Here is a 27,451-nt window from a genome sequence, read left to right as displayed (position 1 = left end):
CCTTTTCTAAACCGAAGATATTCTTTATCCCACAAGGTTTCAGGATTTAATAAAACAATGAACATAAATCAGCCCACTGCCAAAGCACATTTGATGCCCAATCACCGACCTCTGTATTCCTATTTTATTACTCCACCAATATCCGTTAGTGCTTCTCAGAACTGTCTCGTTTATCATTCCACGCCTCACCCTGTGGTCGGACTCTTGTCTCCTCCCTCTGGCCCCTCCCTCCTCCGCCCCTCCCTTATTTCTCTCACCAGTTGCCCCCGGCAGCCTGGGAGAAGCACCGGCTCAGACCCTGACATGACCTCCATCACACACCCAGGTGTGGAGGCTCCGGGCAATCTGAGCCCCACCACCATGGGCTCTTCCCTCGGGGCAGGGGGCGGAGCCGCGCTGGGCCGCCTGGCCCTCCTCTGGGCCCTCGTGGCTCCAGGTGAGTGCCCGCGCCTTCCCCGGGGGGCCGGGCGGGACGCGCCCGGAGGCTGCGGGCTCAAGCTGCCCTCTCTCATCGCTTGCAGGTATCCAGCAGGACCTCAGGGTGCTGCAGCCGTCCGTGATGGCGGGGCACGCGGGCAGAGCTGTCACCATGTCCTGCCAGGTCAGCAGGTCTGTGGATTACGTCCACTGGTTCCGCCAGCTGGAGGGCCAGGCCCCCGAGAGGCTTCTCTATCTAGCCTTGTCCAAGCGGGATGTGCAGTGGGATTCGGTCCTAAGAGGTGATAAAGTCAGCGCGGCCCGCGGCGCGGATGGCAAGAGCTGCACCATGTCCCTGATGAAGCTGGCGAAGAGTGACGAGGGCGTGTACTACTGCGCTGCCTGGAGGTCGGCACAGCGGGGCGCGCAGCCCCGGGCTCTGCACAAAATGCTCCGAGACCCACTGCTCGCCCAGACCTGGCCACTGCCGCCGCCTCCGGGTCCCTTCGGTCCCCCTGGGGTGATCTCTCAGTATCCTGACGACTCCCCGCACTCTCGGGCTTCTGCGGGTAAAATCTGATGGGAGCTGAGGCTGACCCGGGTAAAAAGCTGTGCAGATGGCGGGGACTTTTCCAAAGATCGTCCAGTTCAGCTTGTCTGCAGCATTTGGAGGAAAATCTGGGCTGCCCAGTCCAACAGCTACTGAACACATCCAGCTATTGAGCCCTTGAAATGTGCTTAGTTCAAGAGTCCAAGCTGAGATGGGCTGTATGTCTATAACACAAGCTGTATTTTGAGGATAGTCGCAGAAAAAAAGAAAGTGGAATATCTCCGTAATTATTTTTATATTGACTTACTGTTGAAATATTTTGGATATCTTGGACTAAGTAGAAATAGTCCTAATATTCATTTTAAATGTCCTTTTTTTTTTTTTTTTTTAATGCAGAAGCCAAAACATTTTCGTCTATGGCTTGAATTGGTGATTCACATTTATTTCTAAAGGATAGCTCTGGTATTGACTGAAAATATAAAAATCTGACCATTTCCCTCAAAGGATACATAGATAAAATGTCACATAAGTGATTTCAAGGGTGAAGGACTGTAGATCTGCCACAAAATGTTTGAAAGCTGAGCCTGGAAGTGTATGCCTGATTCCAGTCTCTAAGTTTCTCACCCATTGTTACCATTTTGCGGGGGAAGAGACAGCAGTTTGAAGCCCAGGAAACAATATTGGCAATGTCTCAGTGTCCTCCTCTATTGGCATGCCTGACATTCTTGAGTTTGAGTTGATAAAAATCCGCATGGTGATGCAGTTAACCCTGGATGATACATCAGGTTCTCTGCTTTACTCTTCTTGTTTTTTTCTTTTTAATTTAGTTTATTTTCCTCGAAGTATAGTTCACAATAGTCAAAACATGCAAACAACCTAAACTTCCATCAATAAATGAATGAATAATGTCAATGTATGACAAAAACCACTACAATATTGTAAAGTAATTAGCCTCCAACTAATAAAAATAAATGGAAAAAAAAAAAGATGTGGTGCATATACACAATGAAATACTACTCAGTCATAAAAAAGAATAAAATAATGCCATTTGCAGTAACATGAATACAACTAGAGATTATCATACTAAGTGAAGTAAGTTAAAAATAGAAAGACAGACACCCTTTTATATCACATATATGTGGAATCTAAAATATGGCACAAATGAACCTATCTATGAAACAGAGGCAGATTCAGGGGCATAGAGAACAGACATGTGGTTGCCAAGGGGAAGGAGGGTGGGGGAGGGAAGGACTGGGAGCTTGGGATTAGCAGATGCAAACTATTATGTATAGAATGGGTTGGCAAAAAGGTCCTATTGTATAGAACAGGGAGCTATATTCAATATCCTGTTATACACGTCTCCTTGAATGTCACCACATATGGAATTTTGAGTGAATCTCTGGCTATTCTGCTCTCTTGTATAAAATGAGAAGGTTGAACAGCTAAAAGTATATGCCTCTGATCTCTGCATTTACAGGAAAATCACACAAATCACTTATCACTATATTCACTACCTTCTTATGAAAAGAAGGAAAAAAAGAGCCTGTGTCACTGATTCTTCAACCCCAAAACAGGAAAGAATAAAATCTTTTTGAAGTTTAAGCTGAATTTAGACCCTTTTCAAGTGGAAATTCAAAGTTTATGTACAGCTTAATAGCAATGGTAAAACAATGAATAAAAGGAAAGTGTAAAAAATTCTGAATTGGTCCTGCAGATTCCTAAACTCATTGTCTACCTCCCTGAGCTCCGATTTTGCCGTTAGAAATGTATAATTCACATATGCTTTCCTTCTGAAAGAGCCCAACCCCCAACCCTTCCCTGAAGGCCTAATTCAAAGCTGAGATCCCCCAGTATGTGTTAGAAGAGGTGGAGGTAAAGGGGACAGAAGCTTACTCTAGCTCTGTTTCACGTTCGTTCACTTCATCTTCCCCATCATCCTCATACAACTCTTTCCTGTTCTTGCAGCCACACCAATGCCAGACTCCACAGAGAGTGAATTTTTTGAACTGGTGACAATGTGGCCAACAAGAACCAGCTCGTCACCCATGTCCTTACAGAGCTATTAATACACGGTCCACAGTCCCCAGGAAGAGACAGCCCAGTGCCCCTGCTATGAACATCGACTATGGTGTGAACCCTATTCTCACCCCTCACTGACTCTGGCTTTTCACTTATGAGCTCTGTGACCTTGAGCAAGATCTTCACACTTTTAGGCATCAGTTTTCTCAGGTCTAAAGCAGAATATAACCGTTCCAAAATGTCTCTCTCTTGGAATTATACCACTTAATGTCAGTTGCAACCTCCATGGTGATAGATTAGCTCTTTTCTGCATGAAAATCCTACTGAGACAGATTTAGAAACCTAGAGCATATCTTTCTTGGGTGATCTTGTTTTCAGGGTAGTCACTGCCAGGATGAAAGAAATGGTCCCAAGACTGTCACTTACTTTGGGAAGCATTTTAGCTAGTCTGTCTCTCTCAAAGTGAGGGATGCAGGATGGCAAAGGCATGGCTGTGTATTGTGTTGATGCCCAGGTCATGTTCATTGAGGGCAGTGTGATAGAGTAGAATAGTAATAGATTTTTACTAATTTTTTAAAAACTGTATTGGTATATAGTTATGAATTTTTGAATCAAACTTTTCTGACATTAATTTTCCATACCTCTCTGGCACAGGAAAAATAGGACATTTACAGTCAGCTCCTTCCTTGCTCAGGTTAGGTGTGAGATGCGTGGGGATCTCCCTGAAGGACAAAGATGGATGTGGCTGCCCCACAACCTTGAGCATGAAGCTCCATCACAGAGTGTGTACTGGGAGGCAAGGCTGAGATCTCTAGGACCCCGTGACAGAGAGTTCTTCTGTCAGGAGATACCAATGATATCATTCAAGTCAAGGAACTAAGGGATGCAAAGGGTGTACCCCAGTCCACATTAGGTCCCCTCCGTGGTATCTCTGTGACCTGCCTCCTTCCAAAAAGAGAAGGAACAGAGAGGAAGGAAATACAGGTCATGGATCCACTGAACTCCTGTGTTCTATCTGGATTGTGCTATGCATCTTCCTTGTAATGATGTGAGACATCATTATATATAATGATGTGAGACATGTGAGACACAAAACGTGTTCTTACTACGTTTTCAGAGTTAGAACACTGAGTGTCAGATAGCAAATAAATCAAGCAGGTAATAGGCAAAATTAGAATTAAAATCACTTTGTTGTACACCTGAAACTGACAAAACATTGTTAATCAACTATATTCCAAAAGGAACTAAAAATTGTTTTAAAAAGAATGAAAAACAGTATTGAATGATTCCACGTCCTACTGTAGCACACGGTGGGCACTTGGTATTACAGAAATGTTTGCATACCAGCTCTATCATTTTCTACCTGATCATCCATCTTTATGTTACATCCCCATCTCTGTGGAAACTTGTTTCTTGGCTCAAAATACCATCATTTACATAAAAGGAGCTAATGAGTGTAACCGTTTTTGAAAATATAGTGTAAACACTATATTAAAGAATTACAGCTTTATTTTAACATTTTTCTTTTGTACCAATAATATCTATCATATAGATTTATCTCCACAGGGAAGGCACTAGGCTCGATGCAGTGCTGGATTTAACAATGACAAGGCGGGTCTGGAGTGGACATGGGGATGGTCAGGGTCAGTCCTGTCTGTGTCCTGGCAAATCAACAGCTCATCTGTACTCAGGGGAGCATTCAGCTGCTTCTGGCAATTGCTTTTTCTCTTTATCCAATTGAGTGGCTTAAGATTACAGAACAGTCTGGAAGACATTTCTTCTTTCATCAGAAGAGAACTGGCCTTAGCTCTCAAATTTTAGTTTAAATAAGGAATTTATAATTTCAAGTAAAATAGTATTCTACAAATTTCTTCTTTTAGCCTATGAAAGATAATAAGTCATCACACAACTTGTATTCTCATTTCTAGTTAGTGTGGTAAAGAATCATGTTGCCTGTCACTAATTATTACAGAAATACAAATCAAAACAATGAAGATTCACCTCACACTGGTCAGAATGCATCATTAAAAAGTCTACAAATAAATGCTGGAGAGATGGTGAATAAAAGGAACCCTCTTACACTGTTGATGGGACCGTAAATTGCTGCAGCCACTGTGGAGAACATTATGGAGGTTCCTTAAAAAACTGAAAATAGAGTTGCCATATGATCCAGCAATCTCACTCCTAGGCATATATCTGGACAAAACTATAATTCAAAAAGATATATGCACCCAAATTTCATAGCACCAATATTTACAATAGCCAAGACTTGGAACCTACCTAATGTCCATTGACAGATGAATGGATAAAGAAGAGGTGGTATATATACACAATGGAATACTACTCAGCCCTAAAAAAGAATTAAATAACACCATTCAAAGTGACATGGATGGGCCTAGAGATGATATGCTGAATGAAATCAGACACAGTAACGCAAACACCGTGTGATATCACTTATATGTGGACTCTAAAATATGACACAGGTGAACTTATTTACAAAACAGAAACAGACTCACAGACATAGAAAACAAGCTTATAGCTACCAAAGGGGAAAGGGGTGGGAAAGGGCTAGATTAGGAGTTTGGGATTAGCAGATACAAACTATTACATGTAAAATATATAAACAATAAGGTCCTAGTGTATAGCATAGGGAACTATATTTAATATCCTGTAATAAACATATTGGAAAAGAATATATACATATATATATATATATGTATATATATATATACACACACGCATATATGTATAATTGAATCACTTTATTGTAAATGGTCTATTAAGTGACAAACACTTTTCTGAATTTTCTCTATCATTTAAGATTAAAAAAAATCATTCTCCTTTCTCCAATAATTTGCAAAACATGTATTATTGGTTTTCATCTTAGAAACTAACAACATTGTAAGTCAACAATACTCTCCCTCCCCCCAAAACAGAATCATGTTACCCGATGAATGGAGAACTTTGTCCACATTTCTCAAGTACATGTGAATTGGCAAATTTGCATTTTCAGTTACTGAAGAGTTTCCTCCTTTCAGAAATATATTCCCAAATCACTAACTGAGCAGCCCTGGTGTTTGTGAGAAAGGAAGAGCTTTTCCTTTGATGTGAACTCTGAGCAGTTTCAACACAACTGAGCACCTGGAAATTTTTTTAAAGTCTTAATTCTTTGAATCCTCTTCCTGGAAATGTGGGAAAGCAGAACAGGTGGTTAACCTGCTAGTGTCAAACTCTTCTTTTCCTGCTTTTATCCTTTTCATTTTTTATCAGTATTGTCAATGATTAGTCCACCATGGAAAACAGATATTTGGGCCCATTGATCTGAGGAAAACTTATAAAATATCAGATGCCATAAAATCTATTATCAAGGACTTCCAAAAGAACTCAGAAGGTCAAATTGCCAGCCCAAAGTTGTTAAACTGCTAGTCACTTCATGAAGGTAGGAGAAGGCTGAGATCATTGTAGGAGCCCGAACCAGTATGGCAGCTCAGGTTGGAAGAAGATGTTTGGAGAAGGAACTAAGCTCATAGTAGCTCCCTGTGGTAAGTAACTTCTTTTCTATTTTTATTTTAGTCATGAAAGACTGATAGATGCTTTTTAGAAAAAAAAAAAAAAAACACCTTACAATCCCCCTTATCTGACTGCCACATACTTGGCCTCATCATGAGAACTACAGTTTTGCAGCTAGTGGCCACTGTATATGGATTACATGGAAACAAAACTACTTCCTGCTTGTAAGCCACTGAAATTCATCTTTTAGAATATCCACACACACACACGCACAAGAGACTCAGGCTAGATATTAAAATATTTTAAGGACCATATCTTTTTCATTGTTTCATTTATGTTTCAATATATTTACACCATCAACATAATTTGTCATTATGTCAGTAAAGTTGTTGGCAAAGTTTATGTCAGTAAAGTTTTTTTGTAAAGGAATTTACAAGAAAAAATTCCTTTTCTTATAATTGGCTTATTAAGTGAGAATTTTAAAAATTTTCTATTCTCTATAGTTTTTCCCCAATAACCTGCAAAACCTGTAGTACTGATTTTCACCTGAGACCTAACAGCAGTGCAAACAAAATTTCTTATAATAAATGTCTATATAACATTTGCAAATCCCACTTCTTATTACTCTAGCTTCACAGAGGGAAGCTGAGAGCAGTCAGAATTTATGTCATGACAATTCTTGCTGCATTGCTTGGAAATGGACCAGTGTAATGGAATTTGTGAGCTCAAGCCATCTCAGCTCCAAAGTCCATGAAAAGAGTCTGCGTGGTTGGACATCCTCACTTGCTCATTCTCTCAGCAAACATTTTTTGAGGACAGTTTCTGTGTGGATGCTGGAGACAGAAGTGTGAACAAGACACAGACAGAACAAATCCCAACACTCAAACAGCTTATAGTCCAGTGGAAAAGCATTCTAGATGCTGGCTTGATTGGGCCCGTATTCTATGGCCTGTGGTTACCAGAGAAACAACAGATCTTGCATTGATGAGTTTGTTTCTTTCTCAAATGATGTAATAGTTATTGCTTATAAAATTCATATATTTCATCTGTCCAAAGAATTTGATAAAATGACCCCAAATTGTCCCACTAAAGAGAATAATAATAATATCAGCTACTATTTACTGAGGGCTAGACATCATGATAAGTAGTTTCAGTGCCTTATCTTTTCCTCAAAAGGAATCCTTGTCTTCCCATTCCACAGATAAGAAAACTGAGGTTTAGAGAAGTTCAAGTACTTGCCTAAAGTCACATAACAAGTTACTGTGGCAAATATTGGGATTCAGTAGAGACTTGTTTATTCCAAAGGACAGAGTCTGGGCCTTTACACAAGGTGAGAAAAATGAAGTCTAAGTTTTTGTATTCTGAACATTTACTCCTCTGTAGCTTGATCTTTTAAATGGATTATTTAATTTACTTCTTAATTTGTAATAGGTTATAATTTGTATTATTACTCATGTGTGAAAACAGTGCTTCTGTTTATTTAAATTGCATGTTTACAAAATTTATTTGTGAAGACCTAAGATAGAAAATGCCATGTACAGGAAGGGCAAGAAATAAGATCAAAGGCACTCAGGGAAGCAGGAGGAAAAAGGACTTCTAGCAGAAAGCACAGGTTAAGATTTTAATGCTCAATGGTAAGAGAGCTATGTGTCTGCTCTAGCTCAATTAAAAAAGTGAATATTACAAAGAAAAAAATGAAAAGGTGGTGGAATACATACTTTTTATTAGCTGATAAAATAAGCACACCAAATTTCTTAATATGATGTGCTTTTACAACATAAAATTAGAAAAGGACTTTAATACACAAAGTTAAGAGAAAAGTGAAATAAAGATGGGATATAGTCTTCAACATCCACTTTATAAAATGGAAGAAATGATCTTTAATCAAACCCATTTATACTGCCAGTTCATCAATGCTGTGGATACCATAACATTTACTGTCATTCACAGATGGTGACCCTCAGCAGATAGGGTCAGGCAGGTAAGGTTTTCACAGTCCAACATGACAATAATAGGATTTGAGAACCAGGCATCCTACCATTTCTCTTATCATCCTGCCTTGAAGGCCAAGAGTTGCAAGCTGAAATCTATACATGAGCTGGAGAGAAGTCAGTCTGAGGCTGAAATTTCTAGTAAAAGCTTGGAAAAATATTAATTGTGCTGTTGATTGGACAGGAGGGGGAAGCTATTTGTTTTGGACAACACAAGTGAAGTAATTCCATATACTGACTATACATATTAGGCTTTAGCCAATGTTCCCTTTGAGTTGTTTAACCCTGAAAATATAGCGGGTAAGACTAGACAAACAATTGCCTTTAAGTTGTGTGTATGAAAAGCACCTGTCCTGTGACAATGGCTTTGAGAATTCCTGACATGTGGAGCATAGTAGAAGGCAAAAAAAAGGAACCAGTCTTCACAGTTAATTGCCACAGACTCAGGTGTAACCCCAAAACACTGAATTCCCATCAGTAAGGGCAAGCCCTGGTCCCATGATATTAAAATATTATGTTGGAGCACACAGTCAGCTAATAATAAGAAATCACTAGTAATAATGATAGTAGTTTTGATTTGCATTTCTCTAATAATGAGTGATGCTGAGCATCTTTTCATGTGTTTGTGAGCCATCTGTATGTCTTCTTGGGAGAAATGTCTGTTTAGTTCTTGGCCCATTTTTTGATTGGGTTTTTTATTTTTCTGGAATTGAGCTGCAGGAGTTGCTTGTATATTTTTGAGATTAATCCTTTGTCTGTTGCTTCATTTGCTATTATTTTCTCCCAATCTGACGGCTGTCTTTTCACCTTACTTATAGTTTCCTTTGTAGTGCAAAAGCTTTTAAGTTTCATTAGGTCCCATTTGTTTAGTTTTGCTTTTATTTCCAATATTCTGGGAGGTGGGTCATAGAGGATCCTGCTGTGATTCATGTCGGAGAGTGTTTTGCCTATGTTCTCCTCTAGGAGTTTTATAGTTTCTGGTCTTACATTTAGATCTTTAATCCATTTTGAGTTTATTTTTGTGTATGGTGTTAGAAAGTGTTCTAGTTTCATTCTTTTACAAGTGGTTGACCAGTTTTCCCAGCACCACTTGTTAAAGAGGTTGTCTTTTTTCCATTGTATATCCTTGCCTCCTTTGTCAAAGATAAGGTGTCCATAGGTGCGTGGATTTATCTCTGGGCTTTCTATTCTGTTCCATTGATCTATATTTCTGTCTTTGTGCCAGTACCATACTGTCTTGATGACTGTGGCTTTGTAGTAGAGTCTGAAGTCAGGCAGGTTGATTCCTCCAGTTCCATTCTTCTTTCTCAAGATTACTTTGGCTATTCGAGGTTTTTTGTATTTGCACACAAATTGTGAAATTATTTGTTCTAGTTCTGTGAAAAATACCGTTGGTAGCTTGATAGGGATTGCATTGAATCTATAGATTGCTTTGGGTAGAATAGCCATTTTGACAATATTGATTCTTCCAATCCATGAACACGGTATGTTTCTCCATCTGTTTGTGTCCTCTTTGATATCTTTCATCAGTGTTTTATAGTTTTCTATGTATAGGTCTTTTGTTTCTTTAAGTAGATATACTCCTATGTATTTTATTCTTTTTCTTGCAGTGGTGAATGGTATTGTTATGCAAATCAAAACCACAATGAGGTACCCTTACATGCCAGTCAGGATGGCTGCTATCCAAAAGTCTACAAGCAATAAATGCTGGAGAGGGTGTGGAGAAAAGGGAACCCTCTTACACTGTTGGTGGGAATGCAAACTAGTACAGCCACTATGGAAAACAGTGTGGAGATTCCTTAAAAAACTGGAAATAGAACTGCCATATGACCCAGCAATCCCACTTCTGGGCATACACACTGAGGAAACCAGATCTGAAAGAGACACGTGCACCCCAATGTTTATAATAGCCAGGACATGGAAGCAACCTAGATGCCCATCAGCAGATGAATGGATAAGGAAGCTGTGGTACATATACACCATGGAATATTACTCAGCCGTTAAAAAGAATTCATTTGAACCAGTTCTAATGAGATGGATGAAACTGGAGCCCATTATACAGAGTGAAGTAAGCCAGAAAGATAAAGAACATTACAGCATACTAACACATATATATGGAATTTAGAAAGATGGTAACGATAACCCTATATGCAAAACAGAAAAAGAGACACAGAAGTACAGAACAGACTTTTGAACTCTGTGGGAGAAGGTGAGGGTGGGATGTTTCAAAAGAACAGCATGTATACTATCTATGGTGAAACAGATCACCAGCCCAGGTGGGATGCATGAGACAAGTGCTCGGGCCTGGTGCACTGGGACGACCCAGAGGAATCAGGTGGAGAGGGAGGTGGGAGGGGGGATCGGGATGGGGAATACGTGTAAATCTATGGCTGATTCATATCAATGTATGACAAAACTCACTGAAATGTTGTGAAGTAATTAGCCTCCAACTGATAAAAAAAATAAAATAAAATAAAAATAAAAATAGAAAAAAAATAATGATAGTAATAATTATTATGGTCTTTCTTTTCCATAGCATTTTTAATAAAATCATTTTTTCAGATCTTGTTTCATATTGGTCTCACTTCAGCATTAAAAGGGATGTCGAACTGATTCATGCTAACACTATGTTTTCAAATAAACAAACACCAAAATTTTAATTAATCTGATTAGCTCAGCCAGGGAACCTGTTATGAGCAAAGTGAATCAGGACCAGAAACTTGGTCTCTCGTATCCCAGGCTGTAATGATTCCAATAGGATTTAAAGAACTCAGAGAAGCTAAATTAGTCTAAAGTTTTTGCCACAGGTTGAATCACTGTGGAATTTAGACAACATGATCTTTGGTGACGGAACAAAAGTTTTCGTCCTAGGTAAGCACCTGAAGAAGGGCATTTTTTGTCAAGGTAGTGGAGGGAAGGCAAGAAACAAATTGGAATAATAGTTTAAAATGTTTGGAAAAATGGGAATGCAAATGGGGATTAGATGTAGGAGTTTAGGAAAGATATTAAAACAAATCCTTAGAGCATACCATAGACAACTGTGCGAAAATGTAGGATTGGGCTTTGTGAACATGTGGACTTATATAAAGGGTTCCTGTATAATATATGTGATCATCATGAAAGTGTTTGGTTCAAGGCCAAAGTTGGTTATTATAGGTAAGTTTTGTGAGCTGACACATTTCCTTTCCTGATGGCAAAGGGGTGTTTTCAAAGAATCTGGCTTTGGAGTCACTCTGATCAGGATGTCTGGGTCTACCATTTACTGTTTATGAGCACTTTTGGTCAGTTATTCTCTGGCCTCGGTTTCTGAATCCTCAAAATGGAACAGCCATATGTGTCCAGCAGGTATCGCATGAGAATTCAGTGAAAGCCTGTCAGCAGTGTCCCTGACACGCGTGTAACACATCGTCGGTGCTGGGTAGGTGTGTCCATACTCCATTCAAATGCGAAGGGAAAGCTGCACCCAGGAAGGAGAGTTGTTTGCAGCCAAAAATATTGACAGAAGAGAAATTCTTCAGAGGATGCAGTTGTACTCCTAACTCCTTGAACAAAAAGTTATCTTACTGTCCACTCACACACACAGAATTGAATTGGGAGGTATTTGTCTCTTTAACAGACTGCTTTCTATTTGTCAAGAAAAATGAAGTGAAAATGTATTTGTTTTTATATTTGTTGTTCTATGTGCTTTACATCTGAATCCTTTCACTTCATTGATATCATCTCTAACACAAACATTTATTGGCCCTTAGCCAATAAACTTGGGCTCCGTGATCTTATTTATCAGAAAAATTTTAATTCATAAGTTAAATGATCGTGATATGAAGTCAATTAAATACAGATACAAAGGTCATAATATAATTTGCTTATTTAAATGTGAAATAGTTCTAATTATTTAATTTATAAAATATAAGGAAAAATAGAGTACTCTTAAGCAATAAAAACACAGTATGTGATGGGAGAAATATACAGTATCTTACTACTATAATCAATAAAATAGTATTTACACCATGAGTGAGGTGTATAAAATTAAACACACTAGGACCTAATTGTATTTACAACGTTAAGTTTTAAAATGACCTCTGTTTGCTTACTTCTTTAGTAGAAAACTCAGGAATTTTGCTACAGAGGAAAAATTTCTCAAGAATTTTTTTCTTTTTCTTTTCAAATGAGAAGTTTGATTTTTCTGTTCTTAAGAAACTGACCTCAGAATGCTAAACCAGCTCAAAGAGAATATGAGTAAAGTATTTGTGTTTCATTTGGAAATAAATTTGAAAGAGTTTTAACGTTTATAATTTCAACCATTACTTTAACCATAAATATATAATCAAGAAACATCCCAGCATTTAAGTGGGATCATTTGCAAACTATGTTTTGTTATATATGTTGACACCATGTCTATAAGAAATTCAGGAAGCATACATTTAATTTTTAATTATATATATACTTTATTTAGCAGATGAAAACACAGTAAACCATGGAGCTCTAAAGAAGTTCAGCAAACTTATAGGGTAGATTTAAAACTGGGGGAGACACAGAGTCAAAATACTGTGCGTTCTTAACCATGCTTAAACCTGAAATGAAATTTCAAAAGAAAATGTGCCTTGGTAAACTTTCCCTAAAGTGAAGCAATATTCTGATAAATGCATTACTTGATAAGGTTTATATAAAGCATGTCAGAAAATTATACATTTTTATTAGAAGTTTTGGAAATATTGCTATTTTGTTTCCAAATTCAAGGCACTGTAAACAATCAACTCCTCCACTCAAAAATCTGAAAGTTTTCAGATCTGAAGTTTGGATGGTATATAAAATTAGAAACCCACCAGGAGAATCCCATCAGTTCAGAAATGGGCAGGTGAATCCACATTTGAAGCTGTAAATTCAACATCACAGATTGTCAAGTATGCAGGGACACTAATTCCCATTATAAAAAATGACTGTATATTATCTAAAGATACAATAAATTTCCTACTGACATTTATTTATATGAGAAGTAAGATCAGTTCAGCTCAGTTCAGTCGCTAAGTCGTGTCCGATTCTGCGACCACATGAACCGCAGCACACCAGGCTCCCTGTCCATCACCAACTCCCGGAATTTACCCAAACTCATGTCTTTTGAGTCGGTGATGTTATCTAACCATCTTGTCCTCTGTCGTCCCTTTCTCCTCCTGCCTTCAATCTTTCCCAACATCAAGGTCTTTTCCAATGAGTCAGCTCTTCGCATCAGGTGGCCAAAATATTGGAGTTTCAGCTTCAACATTAGTCCTTCCAATGAACACCCAGGACTGATTTCCTTTAGGATGGACTGGTTGGATCTCCTTGCAGTCCAAGGGACTCTCAAGAGTCTTCTCCAACATCACACTTCAAAAGCATCAATTCTTTGGCGCTCAGCTTTCTTTATAGTCCAACTCTCACATCCACACATGACTACTGGAAAAACCATAGCCCTGACTAGACGGACCTTTGTGGACAAACTAAGATAAATATAGTTCATTCCAGGGTAGTTAAATGAAGCTCCACAAAGTTGCAAAACATGAGGATGAGTTATGTGGCCAAAGAGAGCACAAGTTACAAAACAGGATAGGAAGGGAAAATAGTAGAGAGAAGGGAACTTTCCTACACTGTTGGTGGGAATGCAAATTGGTGCAGTGACTATGCACAACAGTAGGGATGTTCCTTAAGAGACTAAAAATAGAGCTGCCATATGATCCTGCAATCCCACTCCTGGGCATATTCCCAGAGAAAAACATGGTCTGAAAAGATACAAGCACCTCTATGTTCATAGCAGCACTATTCACAATATCCAAGACCTGAAAGTAACCTAATTGTCCAATGACAGAAGAATGGGTAGGGAGGCATGGGGTGTGTGTGTGCATATATATATACTGGAATAGTCCTTAGCCATTAGAAAGGATGAAACAATGCCATTTGCAGCAACATGGATGGACCTGGAGATTGTCGTACCAAATGAAGTAATTCAGACCGAGAAAGAGATAAATGTCATATATCTCTTATATGTAGAATCTAAAAAGAAATGATACAATTGAAATCATTTACAAAATAGAAACCGACTCTCAGAGAACAAACTTGTGGTTACAGGGGGGAAGGGTGGAGGGAGGGACAGCTAGGGACTTTGAGACTGACATATACACACTGCTATATTTAAAATGGATAGCCAACAAGGACCTACTGTATACAGCACAGGGAAGGAAACTGCTCAATATTCTGTAACAATCTAATTGGGAAAAGAATTTGAAAAAGAAGAGATACATGTATACGTATAACTGAATCACTTTGTAGTACATTTGAAACTAGCACAGCATTATTAATCAGCTATACTCAAATATAAAATTAAAAGCTTGAAAAAAGCAAAAAGTCAAAGATTCTCACCTCTAGAGAAACTATCAGAGTTACCTGGACTTCTTCCCCATTCTCATTCCCACCACACACCCAAACACTTCATTTTTTAAATATAATTTTATTTTTAAAATTTTTCTCTGTGCTGCATCTTCTTTGCCACAACATGGGCTTTTCTCTAGTTTCAGAGAGTGGGGCTACTCGTCATTGCAGTGCGGGCTTCTCATCGCAGTGGCTTCTCTTGTCTGAAGCTTGGGCTCTAGGGCATGGGGCTTCATAGCTGCAGCACAAGGGCTCAGTAGTCCTGTCTTCAGGCTAGAGCACAGGCTCAATAGTTGTGGTGCAGGCGCTTAGTTGCTCGAGGCATGTGGGATCTTCCGCATCAGGGATCGAATGTGTGTCTCCTACATTGGCAGAAGGATTCTTTACCACTGAGCCATTAGGAAAGCCCATCCATCCACTTTAAAACAGGCTCCACTATGATAGAACAAAAGAGATGTTAAAAAATCAATGTGTTCATGAATTTTGGAAGGAGATAAAACTCATAACCCATCTTACCATGTGGAAAAAGAACAAAGGCCAATGTGTGGTCCAGGTTCCACTATGCTAGCTGTGACTTTGGGCAAGTTACATAACCTCTTGAACATCTCTTCCTATTGAAAATAAGAAGGATAGTAAGTTCCTTACAATCCACTGTGAAAGGAATCCATGGTGAGCACTAATTCAGTGACGAGTTTTCTTCTTTTTATTACATGCTAGTTTATTTCATGGTTCTCCGTGTTTCTCTAATAACCATTTTAAATTCTTTTCTATCTCCCTCCGCAGATAAAAAACTTCCTGCAGATACTTCCCCCAAACCCACAATTTTTCTCCCTTCAATTAATGAAGTCAACCATCAACAGGCTGCAACGTATCTTTGTCTCCTGGAAAATTTTTTCCCTGATGTTATTAAGGTTTCTTGGAAAGAAAAGAATGGCAACAGGATTCTGCCATCCCAGCAGGGAAATACCATGAAGACCAATGACACATACATGAAGCTCAGCTGGCTGACAGTGACAGAAAACTCCATGAAGAAAGAGCACATATGTATCGTCAAACATGAGAAAAATGCAGGAAGAAAAGATCAAGAGATTCTTTTTCCTGCAGTGAAAGAAGGTATGTGAATATAAACATAAATATAAATATAACCTCCCTTGGGCTTCCCTAGCAGCTCAGTGGTAACGAATCCACCCACCAATGCAGGAGACATGGGTTTGAGCCCTGGGTTGGCAAGATCCCCTGGATTAGGAAACACAAACCCACTCCAGTATTTTTGCCTTGGAAGTTCCAGACAGAGGAGCCTGGGTCACAAAAGAAGAGTCAGACACAACTTAGCAACTAAACAATAACCTCCCAGAACACAGTTTTTCAAAGACAATACCCTAACTTTTCTGTCAAGTCAAATAAACACGTCTTTCTAAGATGTTGTTCTGTTTAATGGTAGCATAAATGTCCTGAAATTTCCACTAGAATTAAAATAGTACAGTCAAGGGAACATTAAAACAAAAAAGAAAAAATATTTTGAAGCTTTCTCAGCCTGTTTCATCTTCCAAAATATTACAGTCACAATGATGATTTTAGGGTCTTTGTATGGATTAAATGAAAGAAAATATATGAACGTGTCTAGCAACTTAGTGCACAACAAATTTGCAAAAAGAAATTTCACTTTTGATTGTCTTGGTTGATCAGGAAATAAGAACATTTATGTATCTTTCAGGAATGCTCTACTCACCAAGCAGTCATTCTCACTTTAATCCTGCTTTTCTCAAAGTATAAGTCAGAAACAGTGGGTTATTAAATGACAAAATGATGTTCTTATGAGGAAGCCAGATTGCAGTTCAACAAAAAGTATTGAGTGGGCTAAAAATTTATTGGGGTTTTTCATAAGCTGTTATGGAAAAAACTTGAAAGACCTTTTTGACCAACTGAAGAGAATAATTTACTGCTGCAGTTTTTATTATGGTCTTAGTTAAAATTTGTACTTTATTTACAACCTTGAAGTTAAAATTTGTAATTAAAGTTCGGGTGAGACTAAAGTGTGCAAACGTATCCCCACTGTACATAATGAATGTATTTCTTGCTATTAGAAAAGATCTTTCAAGATACTTTTATTGTAGCCCTAGCACATGCTAGGTCTGGAGGAATGTGTGGATGGACACACTCGGGTGAATTACTGTCCTAGGAGAATGCACTACAGTCAAGAGAATGTACACTTTTCTGGATGACTCAGGGTCACCATGATCTAGGCATGACGTCCCAAAGCAGCCCCTGTGAGCAGATGCTGGACGTGTCCACGCGGTGGGGGCAAAGTGCTGGGTGTATCTTAACCTTGACGGTGGTCCTCTAACTTACTGGACTCAGGGCTTAACGTCTGAGTAATTCACCTAACAGACCACAGGTCACAGCGCCCATCAGAGGAATCACTGTGTGCTTTTCCCTGTGGTTAGGAAGCCTTTTTAAGCAGTGGGAACCAAGCATATAAAATGTGCACAGATGTTGGCTGTGCACCAGTCCGAATTTCTGAAGTAAGTCTTTATCTTCTCTGGTTCTTAGTTTGTCCAATGATCAAATCAAGCTTGAACATTTGCCTTGGCTTTGTCCTGGGACTGCAATGAAGAGCAAGTGAAATAAAGTCAGCAAAAAATTGCATTCCAAAACATAAATGGGTCTATTTATTCATGCACCTACTGTATTATTTATATTCTTTCCTTAAACTAATCAACACAGATTACAGAAACGGCCCTAAATTTCTATTTCTACTCATTCTACTCTAAGAAATACATAATAAACAAATTTGCTAAGTGCAGTTTAATATAATCATGGCTCTAACTGTCCTATTAGGTTTTAATTTTTCTGTGATTAAGGACAAATAAAAAGGGTGGTAAGTTTCATGGTGATAATTACCATAGGGGAGACAAGTTCCCTTTTATCATGTGTGATACTTGGCACTTAATTTCTGAAATAAATGTTTCCCATGGATTTCATGGCCATATAGCTAAAGAGGGCATTTCTGTAAATTTCATTCTTTAGTAAATTTCTAATGCTATTTTTGGGAAGTTTCTTGTTTTTGATAAAAGTTAAGAATATTATATGGGCTTCCTTGGTGGTTCAGATGGTAAAGAATCTCCCTGCAATGTAGAATAGGATTCTATTCCTGGGTTGGGAAGATACTTTGGAGAAGAGAATGACAACCCACTACAATATTCTTGCCTGGAGAATCCCATGGACAGAGGAGCCTGGTGGGCTACAGTCTACGGGGATGCAAAAAGTCGGACACGACTGAGAGACTAACTTTCACATTCAAGAGTAGTGTGTTGTTGTTCAGTTTCTCAGTGGTGTCTGACTCTTTGCGACCCCATGGACTGCGGCATGCTAGGCTTCCCTGTCCTTCACCATCTCTCAGAACTTGCACAAACTCTTGTCTATTGAGTTGGCGATGCCATCCAACCATCTCATCCTCTTGTCCCCTTTTCGTCCTGCCTTCGATCTTTCCCAGCATCAGGGTCTTTTCCAATGATACGGCTCTTCACATCAGGTGGCCAAAGTATTGGCGCTTCAGCTTCAGCATCAGTCCTTCCAATGAATATTCAGGGTTGATTTCCTTTAGGATTGACTGGTTTGATCTCCTTGCAGTCCAAGGGACTCTCAAGAGTCTTCTCCAACACCACAGTTCAAAAGCATCACTTCTTTGGTGCTCAGCCTTCTTTATAGTCCAACTCTCACATCCATACATGACTACAGGAAAAACCTAGGTTTGACTATACAGACCATCGTTGGCAAAGTAATATCTCTGCTTTTTAATACACTATCTAGTTTTGTCATAGCTTTTCTTCCAAGGAGCAAGCGTCTTTTAATTTCATGGCTGAAGTCACCATCCACAGTGATTTTGGAGCCCAAGAAAATGAAGTCTTTCACTGTTTCCATTGTTCCCTATCTATACACCATGAAGTGATGGGACCAGATGCCATGATCTTCTTTTTTTTAATTTTGGGTTTTAAGCCAGCTTTTTCACTCTCCTCTTTTAACTTCATCAAGAGGTTCTTTAGTTCTTCTTCACTTTCTGCCATTAAAGTGGTATCATCTGCATATCTGAGGTTATTAATATTTGTCCTGACAGTCTTGATTCCAGCTTGTGCTTCATCTAATCTGGCGTTTCTCATGACATACTCTTCCTCTAAGTTAAGGAAGCAGGGTGACAATATACAGCCTTGACGTACCCCTTTCCCAATTTGGAACCAGTCTGTTGTTTCATATGTTTCTCAGGAAGCAGGTAAGGTGATCTGCTATTCCCATCTCTTTAAGAATTTTCCACAGTTTGTTGTGATCCACACAAAGGCTTTAGCATAGAAGTAGATGTTTTTCTGAAATTCTCTAGCTTTTTCTATGATCCAGTGTATGTTGGCAATTTGATCTCTGGTTCCTATGCCTTTTCTAAAACCAGTTTGAACATCCAGAATTTCTTGGTTCATGTGCTGTTGAAGCCTAGCTTGGAGGATTTTGAGCATGACCCTGCTAGCATGTGAAATTATTGCAATTGTGCAGTAGTTTGAACATTCTATGGCATTGCTCTTCTTTGGGACTGGAGTGAAAACTGATCTTTTCCAGTCCAGTGTCCACTGCTGAGTTTTCCAAAGTTTCTGACATATTGAGTGCAGCACTTTAACAGCATCATCTTTTAGGATTTGAAATGGCTCTGCTGGAATTCTATCACATCCACTTGGAAGCACAAATCATGAAGTGATTTTTGAATGGATAGAAAACTAATCAGGTCCAAGCTCTTGACCGGTCTTGACTGAGAAAGAGGTCTTAGTATACACTGCAGTTTATGCTGAAATTTTTTTACTTTTTCACCTCAATCAATTCATAGTAATAAGAGGTTTGTTCATCTTTAATGAACATAGTCACTGCAAGCAAAAGAAATAAAGTTACAAACAATTTTTTCTGGTTGCGCTGGGTGTTCGTTACTCTCTGCAGGCTTCCTCTGGTTGTGGTCAGTGGGGACTACTCTTCTTTGAGGTGCTTGGATTTCTCATTGCAATGGCTTCTTGTGCCGTGGAGCAGGGGCTAAGTAGTTGTGGGACATGGGCTTAGTTGCCTTGTGGCATGTGGAATCTTTCAGACCAGAGATTGAAACCATGTCCCCAGAATTGGCAGATGGATTCCCACCCACTGTACCATCAAGGAAGTCCCAGAGAGAGTGTTTTAAGACACATTAAGGTCAGTTCTTGAGGATGATTATATTAATATTTTCACTCTTGGCATTTACTGCAAAGCTTTTACAGCTCAAACTCATTTTTTATAGTGAAAACTGATCTCAATGAGGGCATAAAATGGCATACCAGAACCAAATCCATATGGATAAGAACATATCCAGAAGAAAAGGAATAAACCAAAAAACCACTGTGACTCTGTTTTCCTGGAACCATTTTCCTTTTACAAATATTTATCTGGAATTTTCTATCCCTGGAATTGCACTGAAGTGTTGACCTCCTATAATAAACAAGGTCACTGATAAGAATAATTAAGATATCTGGAAAAGAAGATGTTTTTAGTGTCTACAGTAGTAGAATTCTGTTGCTCATTGGTTACTTTCTCTCTCTTTCTGTGGCTTATTTTACAAAGTACTTTCCACAGGCTCTGTCTCATTTAATGTCTCACGATGATCCTTTGAATGCTGGCTCTGCCATCACTGGTACCATTGGCACAACTCTCTGCCAGTCACTTTCCCTCTGACCCTTATTTCTTTTGTAACATGGAATCCTCCAAAATACACCTCATTCCAGTGTCACTGGAAGATTAAAGAAGGTAACACATGTGAAGTAGTTAAGCTAGTTATAGTTGCTCACTAGCTATTAGCCTTATTAATATTGTTTTCATTTTGCCCACAAACACCACAAATTCAGAAATCATGAGTCAGGGATACTGGGAACATGTGTGATTTGGAAAGGTTGACTGCTTTCCTTTGCTTAGAAGGGAAATTTACCTGAGCCAGACTCCCTTGAACATGGGACTCTATTGCGGATTCTAGGGTTGGATGTGTTCATCTTGGGAACATCTCTTCATATCAGCAGTGGATGCTGAAGATGTAGAGCAGCCTCTTTTTCTGTTTGCCTTTCTTCAAATATTTCTTGAAATTGTATTTTGAATAAACACTGTCAGGTGTAGAAAACAATATATGAATTAGATCTACTGAATTACATAGTATTAGATGAACTATTCCTGGATTTGTAGGGTGCATGTTTTAATCTGTCAGCAGATTATATATATAATATATATACATGCTACATGCATACATACATATATATATGTTACACATGCACATATAAACAAACATGCACACTGTCAAATAATGAACATGAATAATTAACAATACTTTCTCTCATTTATTGTAGTTTTCACCCCAGTTGTCACTACTACTGAGCCTCCAAATGATTGTTCGAAAGATGGAAGTGGTAAGTTTTTGTGTATGTTTGCTTTTATGTTGGGCTTCCTTGGTGGCTCAGTGGTAAGGAATCTGCCTGCAATACAGGAGCCACAGGAGACATGGGTTCGACTCCTGGGTCAGGAAGATCCCCTGGAGGAGGGCATGGCAATCCCCTCCAGTATTTTTGCCTAGAGAATCCCATGGATGGAAGAGCCTGGAGGGCTACAGTCCATAGGGTCTCAAAGACTTGGACATTTATTTTTCTGGAATTGAGCTGCAGGAGTTGCTTGTATATTTTTGAGATTAATCCTTTGTCTGTTTCTTCATTTGCTATTATTTTCTCCCAATCTGACGGCTGTCTTTTCACCTTACTTATAGTTTCCTTTGTAGTGCAAAAGCTTTTAAGTTTCATTAGATCCCATTTGTTTAGTTTTGCTTTTATTTCCAATATTCTGGGAGGTGGGTCATAGAGGATCTTGCTGTGATTTATGTCGGAGAGTGTTTTGCCTATGTTCTCCTCTAGGAGTTTTATAGTTTCTGGACTTACATTTAGATCTTTAATCCATTTTGAGTTTATTTTTGTGTATGGTGTTAGAAAGTGTTCTAGTTTCATTCTTTTGCAAGTGGTTGACCAGTTTTCCCAGCACCACTTGTTAAAGAGGTTGTCTTTTTTCCATTGTATATCCTTGCCTCCTTTGTCAAAGATAAGGTGTCCATAGGTTCGTGGATTTATCTCTGGGCTTTCTATTCTGTTCCATTGGTCTATATTTCTGTCTTTGTGCCAGTACCACACTGTCTTGATGACTGTGGCTTTGTAGTAGAGTCTGAAGTCAGGCAGGTTGATTCCTCCAGTTCCATTCTTCTTTCTCAAGATTACTTTGGCTATTCGAGGTTTTTTGTATTTCCATACAAATTGTGAAATTCTTTGGTCTAGTTCTGTGAAAAATACCCTTGGTAGCTTGATAGGGATTGCATTGAATCTATAGATTGCTTTGGGTAGAATAGCCATTTTGACAATATTGATTCTTCCAATCCATGAACACGATATGTTTCTCCATCTGTTTGTGTCCTCTTTGATTTCTTTCATCAGTGTTTTATAGTTTTCTACGTATAGGTCTTTTGTTTCTTTAGGTAGATATACTCCTAAGTATTTTATTCTTTTTGTTGCAATGGTGAATGGTATTGTTTCCTTAATTTCTCTTTCTGTTTTTTCATTGTTAGTATAGATGGCTAACAAACACATGAAAAGGTGCTCAACATCACTCATTATTAGAGAAATGCAAATCAAAACCACAATGAGGTACCCTTACATGCCAGTCAGGATGGCTGCTATCCAAAAGTCTACAAGCAATAAATGCTGGAGAGGGTGTGGAGAAAAGGGAACCCTCTTACACTGTTGGTGGGAATGCAAACTAGTACAGCCACTATGGAAAACAGTGTGGAGATTCCTTAAAAAACTGGAAATAGAACTGCCATATGACCCAGCAATCCCACTTCTGGGCATACACACTGAGGAAACCAGATCTGAAAGAGACACATGCACCCCAATGTTCATCGCAGCACTGTTTATAATAGCCAGGACATGGAAGCAACCTAGATGCCCATCAGCAGATGAATGGATAAGGAAGCTGTGGTACATATACACCATGGAATATTACTCAGCCGTTAAAAAGAATTCATTTGAACCAGTCCTAATGAAATGGATGAAACTGGAGCCCCTTATACAGAGTGAAGTAAGCCAGAAAGATAAAGAACATTACAGCATACTAACACATATATATGGAATTTAGAAAGATGGTAACGATAACCCTATATGCAAAACAGAAAAAGAGACACAGAAATACAGAACAGACTTTTGAACTCTGTGGGAGAAGGTGAGGGTGGGATGTTTCAAAAGAACAGCATGTATACTATCTATGGTGAAACAGATCACCAGCCCAGGTGGGATGCATGAGACAAGTGCTCGGGCCTGGTACACTGGGAAGACCCAGAGGAATCGAGTGGAGAGGGAGGTGGGAGGGGGGATCGGGATGGGGAATAAGTGTAAATCTATGGCTGATTCATATCAATGTATGACAAAACCCACTGAAATGTTGTGAAGTAATTAGCCTCCAACTAATAAAAAAATTAAAAAAAAAAAAAAAAGACTGGACATGACTGAAACATCTTAGCAGGCTTGCATGCACCTTTAGGTTATGCTTTAGTATTTTTTTCCCTTCTGATTAATTAACTTCTTTTGAACTTCTCTGGCTTAAAGTAGAAAAGACCAATTATCTGGAATGGTGATGCTAAAAATTTTCATAGTTTTAAGAACCGACTGACTTGTCTATCAGCAGATTATATACACACACACACACACACACACACACACACACACACACACTCTTATATATACATACATACACACACTGTCATAATGGGTGTGGACAATTGATTAATATTTGCTCTCATTTCTTCTAGAAGTCACTGATACTGATTTTACAAAAGCTTGTGCAAGAGATCAAGGTAGTATGTTTTTGTATATGTTTGCCTTCATGTCATCCTATAGCATTTTCTTTTCCTCCTGATGAAATTACCTTTTGAACTTTCCTGGTTTATGGTAGGAAAGAGCAATTATTTCTGAAACTTTAAGATTCATACATTTGATCAGTATCTCTCCTGTCTCTATTGGCAGATTTTATATATATGTATGTGTATTGTGTACATATATACATACACACAGACATGCATATACATATATATCATGTATCAAATAGTGAAGTATGAATAACTGACTACTATTTTCTCTTCTAGAAGTTGCTAATTCTACAAAAGCATGTCTGAAAGATGAAAACAGTAAGTTTTGTCTATATTTGCCCTTATGTCATGTTATAGCACTTTTTTCCTCTAGATAAATTAAACTTTTGGACTTGGTTTAAGGTAGAAAATCAGAAAGTCTGGATATTGCAAAATAGACTGTTATACGGTCTATAAGTAAATCTTAAGTAAGTCTATTATACAGACTGTTACACAGTCCATATATTTTAAGTTACACATTTTTTTAAGTAAATCCAACATTCTGTAAGAGTCATCTTAACACAGTAAATACTGGTTTTGGTGTGAGATGACTCTCAATTAGAGGATGCAGTGATAGGCTCTGAATTATTCAACAATGGGTTTCACTCAATTGTGTAGCTTTTGATTACAGTGACTATGCAAAAATGACACCAAGTTGCTTTTCTGTATGTTGAGTCTTTGGTTGTTGCTAATAGCTAATAACATAAACTGATGCTTATAGAGAGTTTCATATTCTTACAGAAGGCCTTATACTATGTCTCTCATGTATTTTAAATACGATTCTCATAAAGCTCCTAAGAGGGTATATATTAATTTCCCCCCATTTTACAGATGAGGGCAATGAGCTAAAATTAATTAAGTCCCTTGTCCCGTCTCACAGCTAGATCTGGAATTTCAACCCAGGGCATTTGAATCCTTCCTCTAAGACATTGACATAGAGTAAGAAATCCAAAAACCAAGGTCCTGACACAATGACATCTGGCTGGGGGTATAAGTACCTGGGCTTCCAACTATCACAGACAAGAGTTCTTTGGTTACTTGTTTCATTGATGTGGGTACATTACTTACATTGCTAAACAGCAGGATCCCCACCTGCCAATAGGGAACAATTACACCTAACTCAGTAGTTGAAAGGGAGTGCTTCCCTGGTGGTTCAGACAGTGAAGAATCCGCCTGCAATGTAGGAGACCTTGCTTTGATCCCTGGGTTGGGAAGATCCCCTAGAGAAGGGCATGGCAACCCAGTATTCTTACCTGGGGAATTCCATGGACAGAGGAGCCTGGTGGGCTACAGTCCATGGGGTTGCAAAGAGTCAGACAAGACTGAGCAACTAACACTTTCACTTTGAGTTATTACAGAGATAAGGTCACCTAAGTGGAATGTCTCCATAGGGTATCCATTTAGCTGGCACAGGATCTGTACTAGTTGGTGGCCCCTTCTCCCTACATGAAGGTTCTTAGTGAATTTAGAAGCACTGGCTCTGGTCCTGCTGATCCCTTTTTCATTCCCAATGTGTCAGGGGGCCTGAAACTCAGCTAATACCTGACCTGACACTGGGCAGTTAAGTTATGAGCATGTCACCTTCTGAGATCCTTCCCACCCCATATACTAGTGATTCTGGAGTTCTGACTCTATAAAGAGAGAAATTTTCCTCAGGAACAGACTTTAGCCTTGTGGTTCGTTTAGCCAAGTCAGATGCATCATCACTGTTGTTAATTATTCCTTGACATCATATATTTCTTGTAAAACTTCGAAGGAGAGTAAGCGCATTAGCCTATAACATCACAGCCATGATGAGAGACATCCAAGAGAGACAGGTGAGTGAGGCCTGAGCACCCAAGCTCTCTGAGAGCTGGGCTAACCGCTTTCTTCCGTTCTGCACAATGTTCACTTTACTACACCCTGCCCCACCCACTGTAGACGCCACCAAATTTCACAGATTGTAACCTGATCGTAATCTCACTGATGCACAAGGTGTAATCCATCAGATCCTTCCAAACCAGTGATTCGACTTGATATTTATGCTAAATATCAAGTGTCTGGGGTAGGCACTGAATGTGGAGATGCAGAACTACATGACAGCTAAGAATGTGCTCATTAGAATCATGTTACTGGGATTGAAATGTGGTTCCTGGTACTTTCTAAATGTGTGACGTCAGGCAAATTACTCCTCTCTGTCCTCAGTTTATTTGTAAAATGGGGGTTGAAAATAATGATCTCATAGGTTATTGTAAAAATTAAATAAGATTAAAAATTTGCATGCAAAGCTCTCAGAAAATTGTTTAGCATTTGGTTAGTGGTTAATGAATATCACTCATTATTTTTTAGACATATGGCAAGGGTGAAGAAAATGCTGAAAGCAATTTATCACAAATGATTTTCCCTACTGGACTCCATTAAAAGTATAACCTTGCTTTTTAATATTTTGGAAGGTTCTAGTGAATTTGGCTGAGGTTGTTGACTTGAACTGTGAGCTGAATTCTGAGCCGTCCTGGTGGTGGTGGTTGTGATGATAAATGTTTACTTTGGGGTTTGGTGTTACAGGGGTGTCACGCCAATGTAGATGATCAGAAGTAAATAATTGTGACCACACCCCTTATTGGGCTTCCCTGGTGGCTCAGATGGTGAAGAATCTGCCTGCAATGGGGGAGATCTGGGTTCAATCCCTGGGTGGGGAAGATCCTCTGGAGGAGGGCACGGCAACCCACTCCAGTATTCTTGCCTGGAGAATCCACATGGACAGAGGAGCCTGGCAGGCTACGTCCGTGGGGTTGCAAAGAGTCGGACACGACTGAGTGACTACGCACACACGGTGTTAGGAGGCGTGTCCTGTCCTTTTGAAAGAATGGGCAATAATCATATGACTTCTCCTAGACACCGTGCCGCTGCAGTTCACCTACAACTCTGCTTACTACACCTACCTCGTCCTCCTCCTCAAGAGCGCCGTCTACTTTGTCATCACCTCCTTCTGTGTGCTTAGGAGAACAGGCGTCTGCTGTGATGGGACGAGCTGGTGACCGAGGGGACAACAAAGGGGTCAATCTTCCTCCATCTATTGTCCCAGAAACTCTCTACTGAAGACCCAGCCGGGCTTGCTTTCTGGGTTTGGGTTATTTCAGATGTTGTGTATAACTTTCTATCATTGTGTAAGGGTTTTTCAGACCACTGGGCAGACAGTTTTCCTCTGTAACAAGGAATTCTGCCATTACTCAAAGGCACGGCCCAGGGCTCGTCCAGGGGAGCCTCTCCCACCACTGTCCCCACAATCTCATCAGCTCCTCCCCACCCCCAAGTCCTCATGCCCCCCTAAGCACACACAGCGGGCAGTTCCCTGTTTGCTCCTCGAGCACCTCCACCGAGACCACGGCCCTGATCTTCCCTGTCACACACCCTGGAGATGCTGGCTTTGCTACTTGAAATAAATAAATTTCTAAAAAGAAATCAAAAGTCCCTTTTTGTCTGTGTACTTTAATTCCATGGAATCTAATCAAGGTGAGAAACAGCATGACAGCAGTGGTATCAAGCTCAGTTCTGCTTATAATAATGGCCAACCCCACATTTCTAGGTCTTTCCCTGAGACGGTGGTCA

General features: G+C 39.3%; 1 gene segment (V, D, J or C); it reads left to right on the top strand.

The window, feature by feature from the left end:
* Nucleotides 1-271: 271 nt before the first annotated feature.
* On the top strand, nucleotides 272-27,313 carry LOC122674381. The segment is given in 9 exon segments: nucleotides 272-436; nucleotides 522-825; nucleotides 9,552-9,553; nucleotides 11,317-11,358; nucleotides 15,670-15,999; nucleotides 21,276-21,335; nucleotides 23,768-23,812; nucleotides 24,101-24,142; nucleotides 26,738-27,313. Coding segments are annotated over 9 exon segments (1,101 nt in total).
* Nucleotides 27,314-27,451: the final 138 nt, after the last annotated feature.

Source organism: Cervus elaphus, chromosome 18 (genome assembly GCF_910594005.1).
Source record: "Cervus elaphus chromosome 18, mCerEla1.1, whole genome shotgun sequence".
In the NCBI taxonomy this organism is placed as follows: domain Eukaryota; kingdom Metazoa; phylum Chordata; class Mammalia; order Artiodactyla; family Cervidae; genus Cervus; species Cervus elaphus.
Note: the sequence above shows the minus strand (reverse complement) of the source record. Positions and strands in the feature narration are given on the sequence as shown.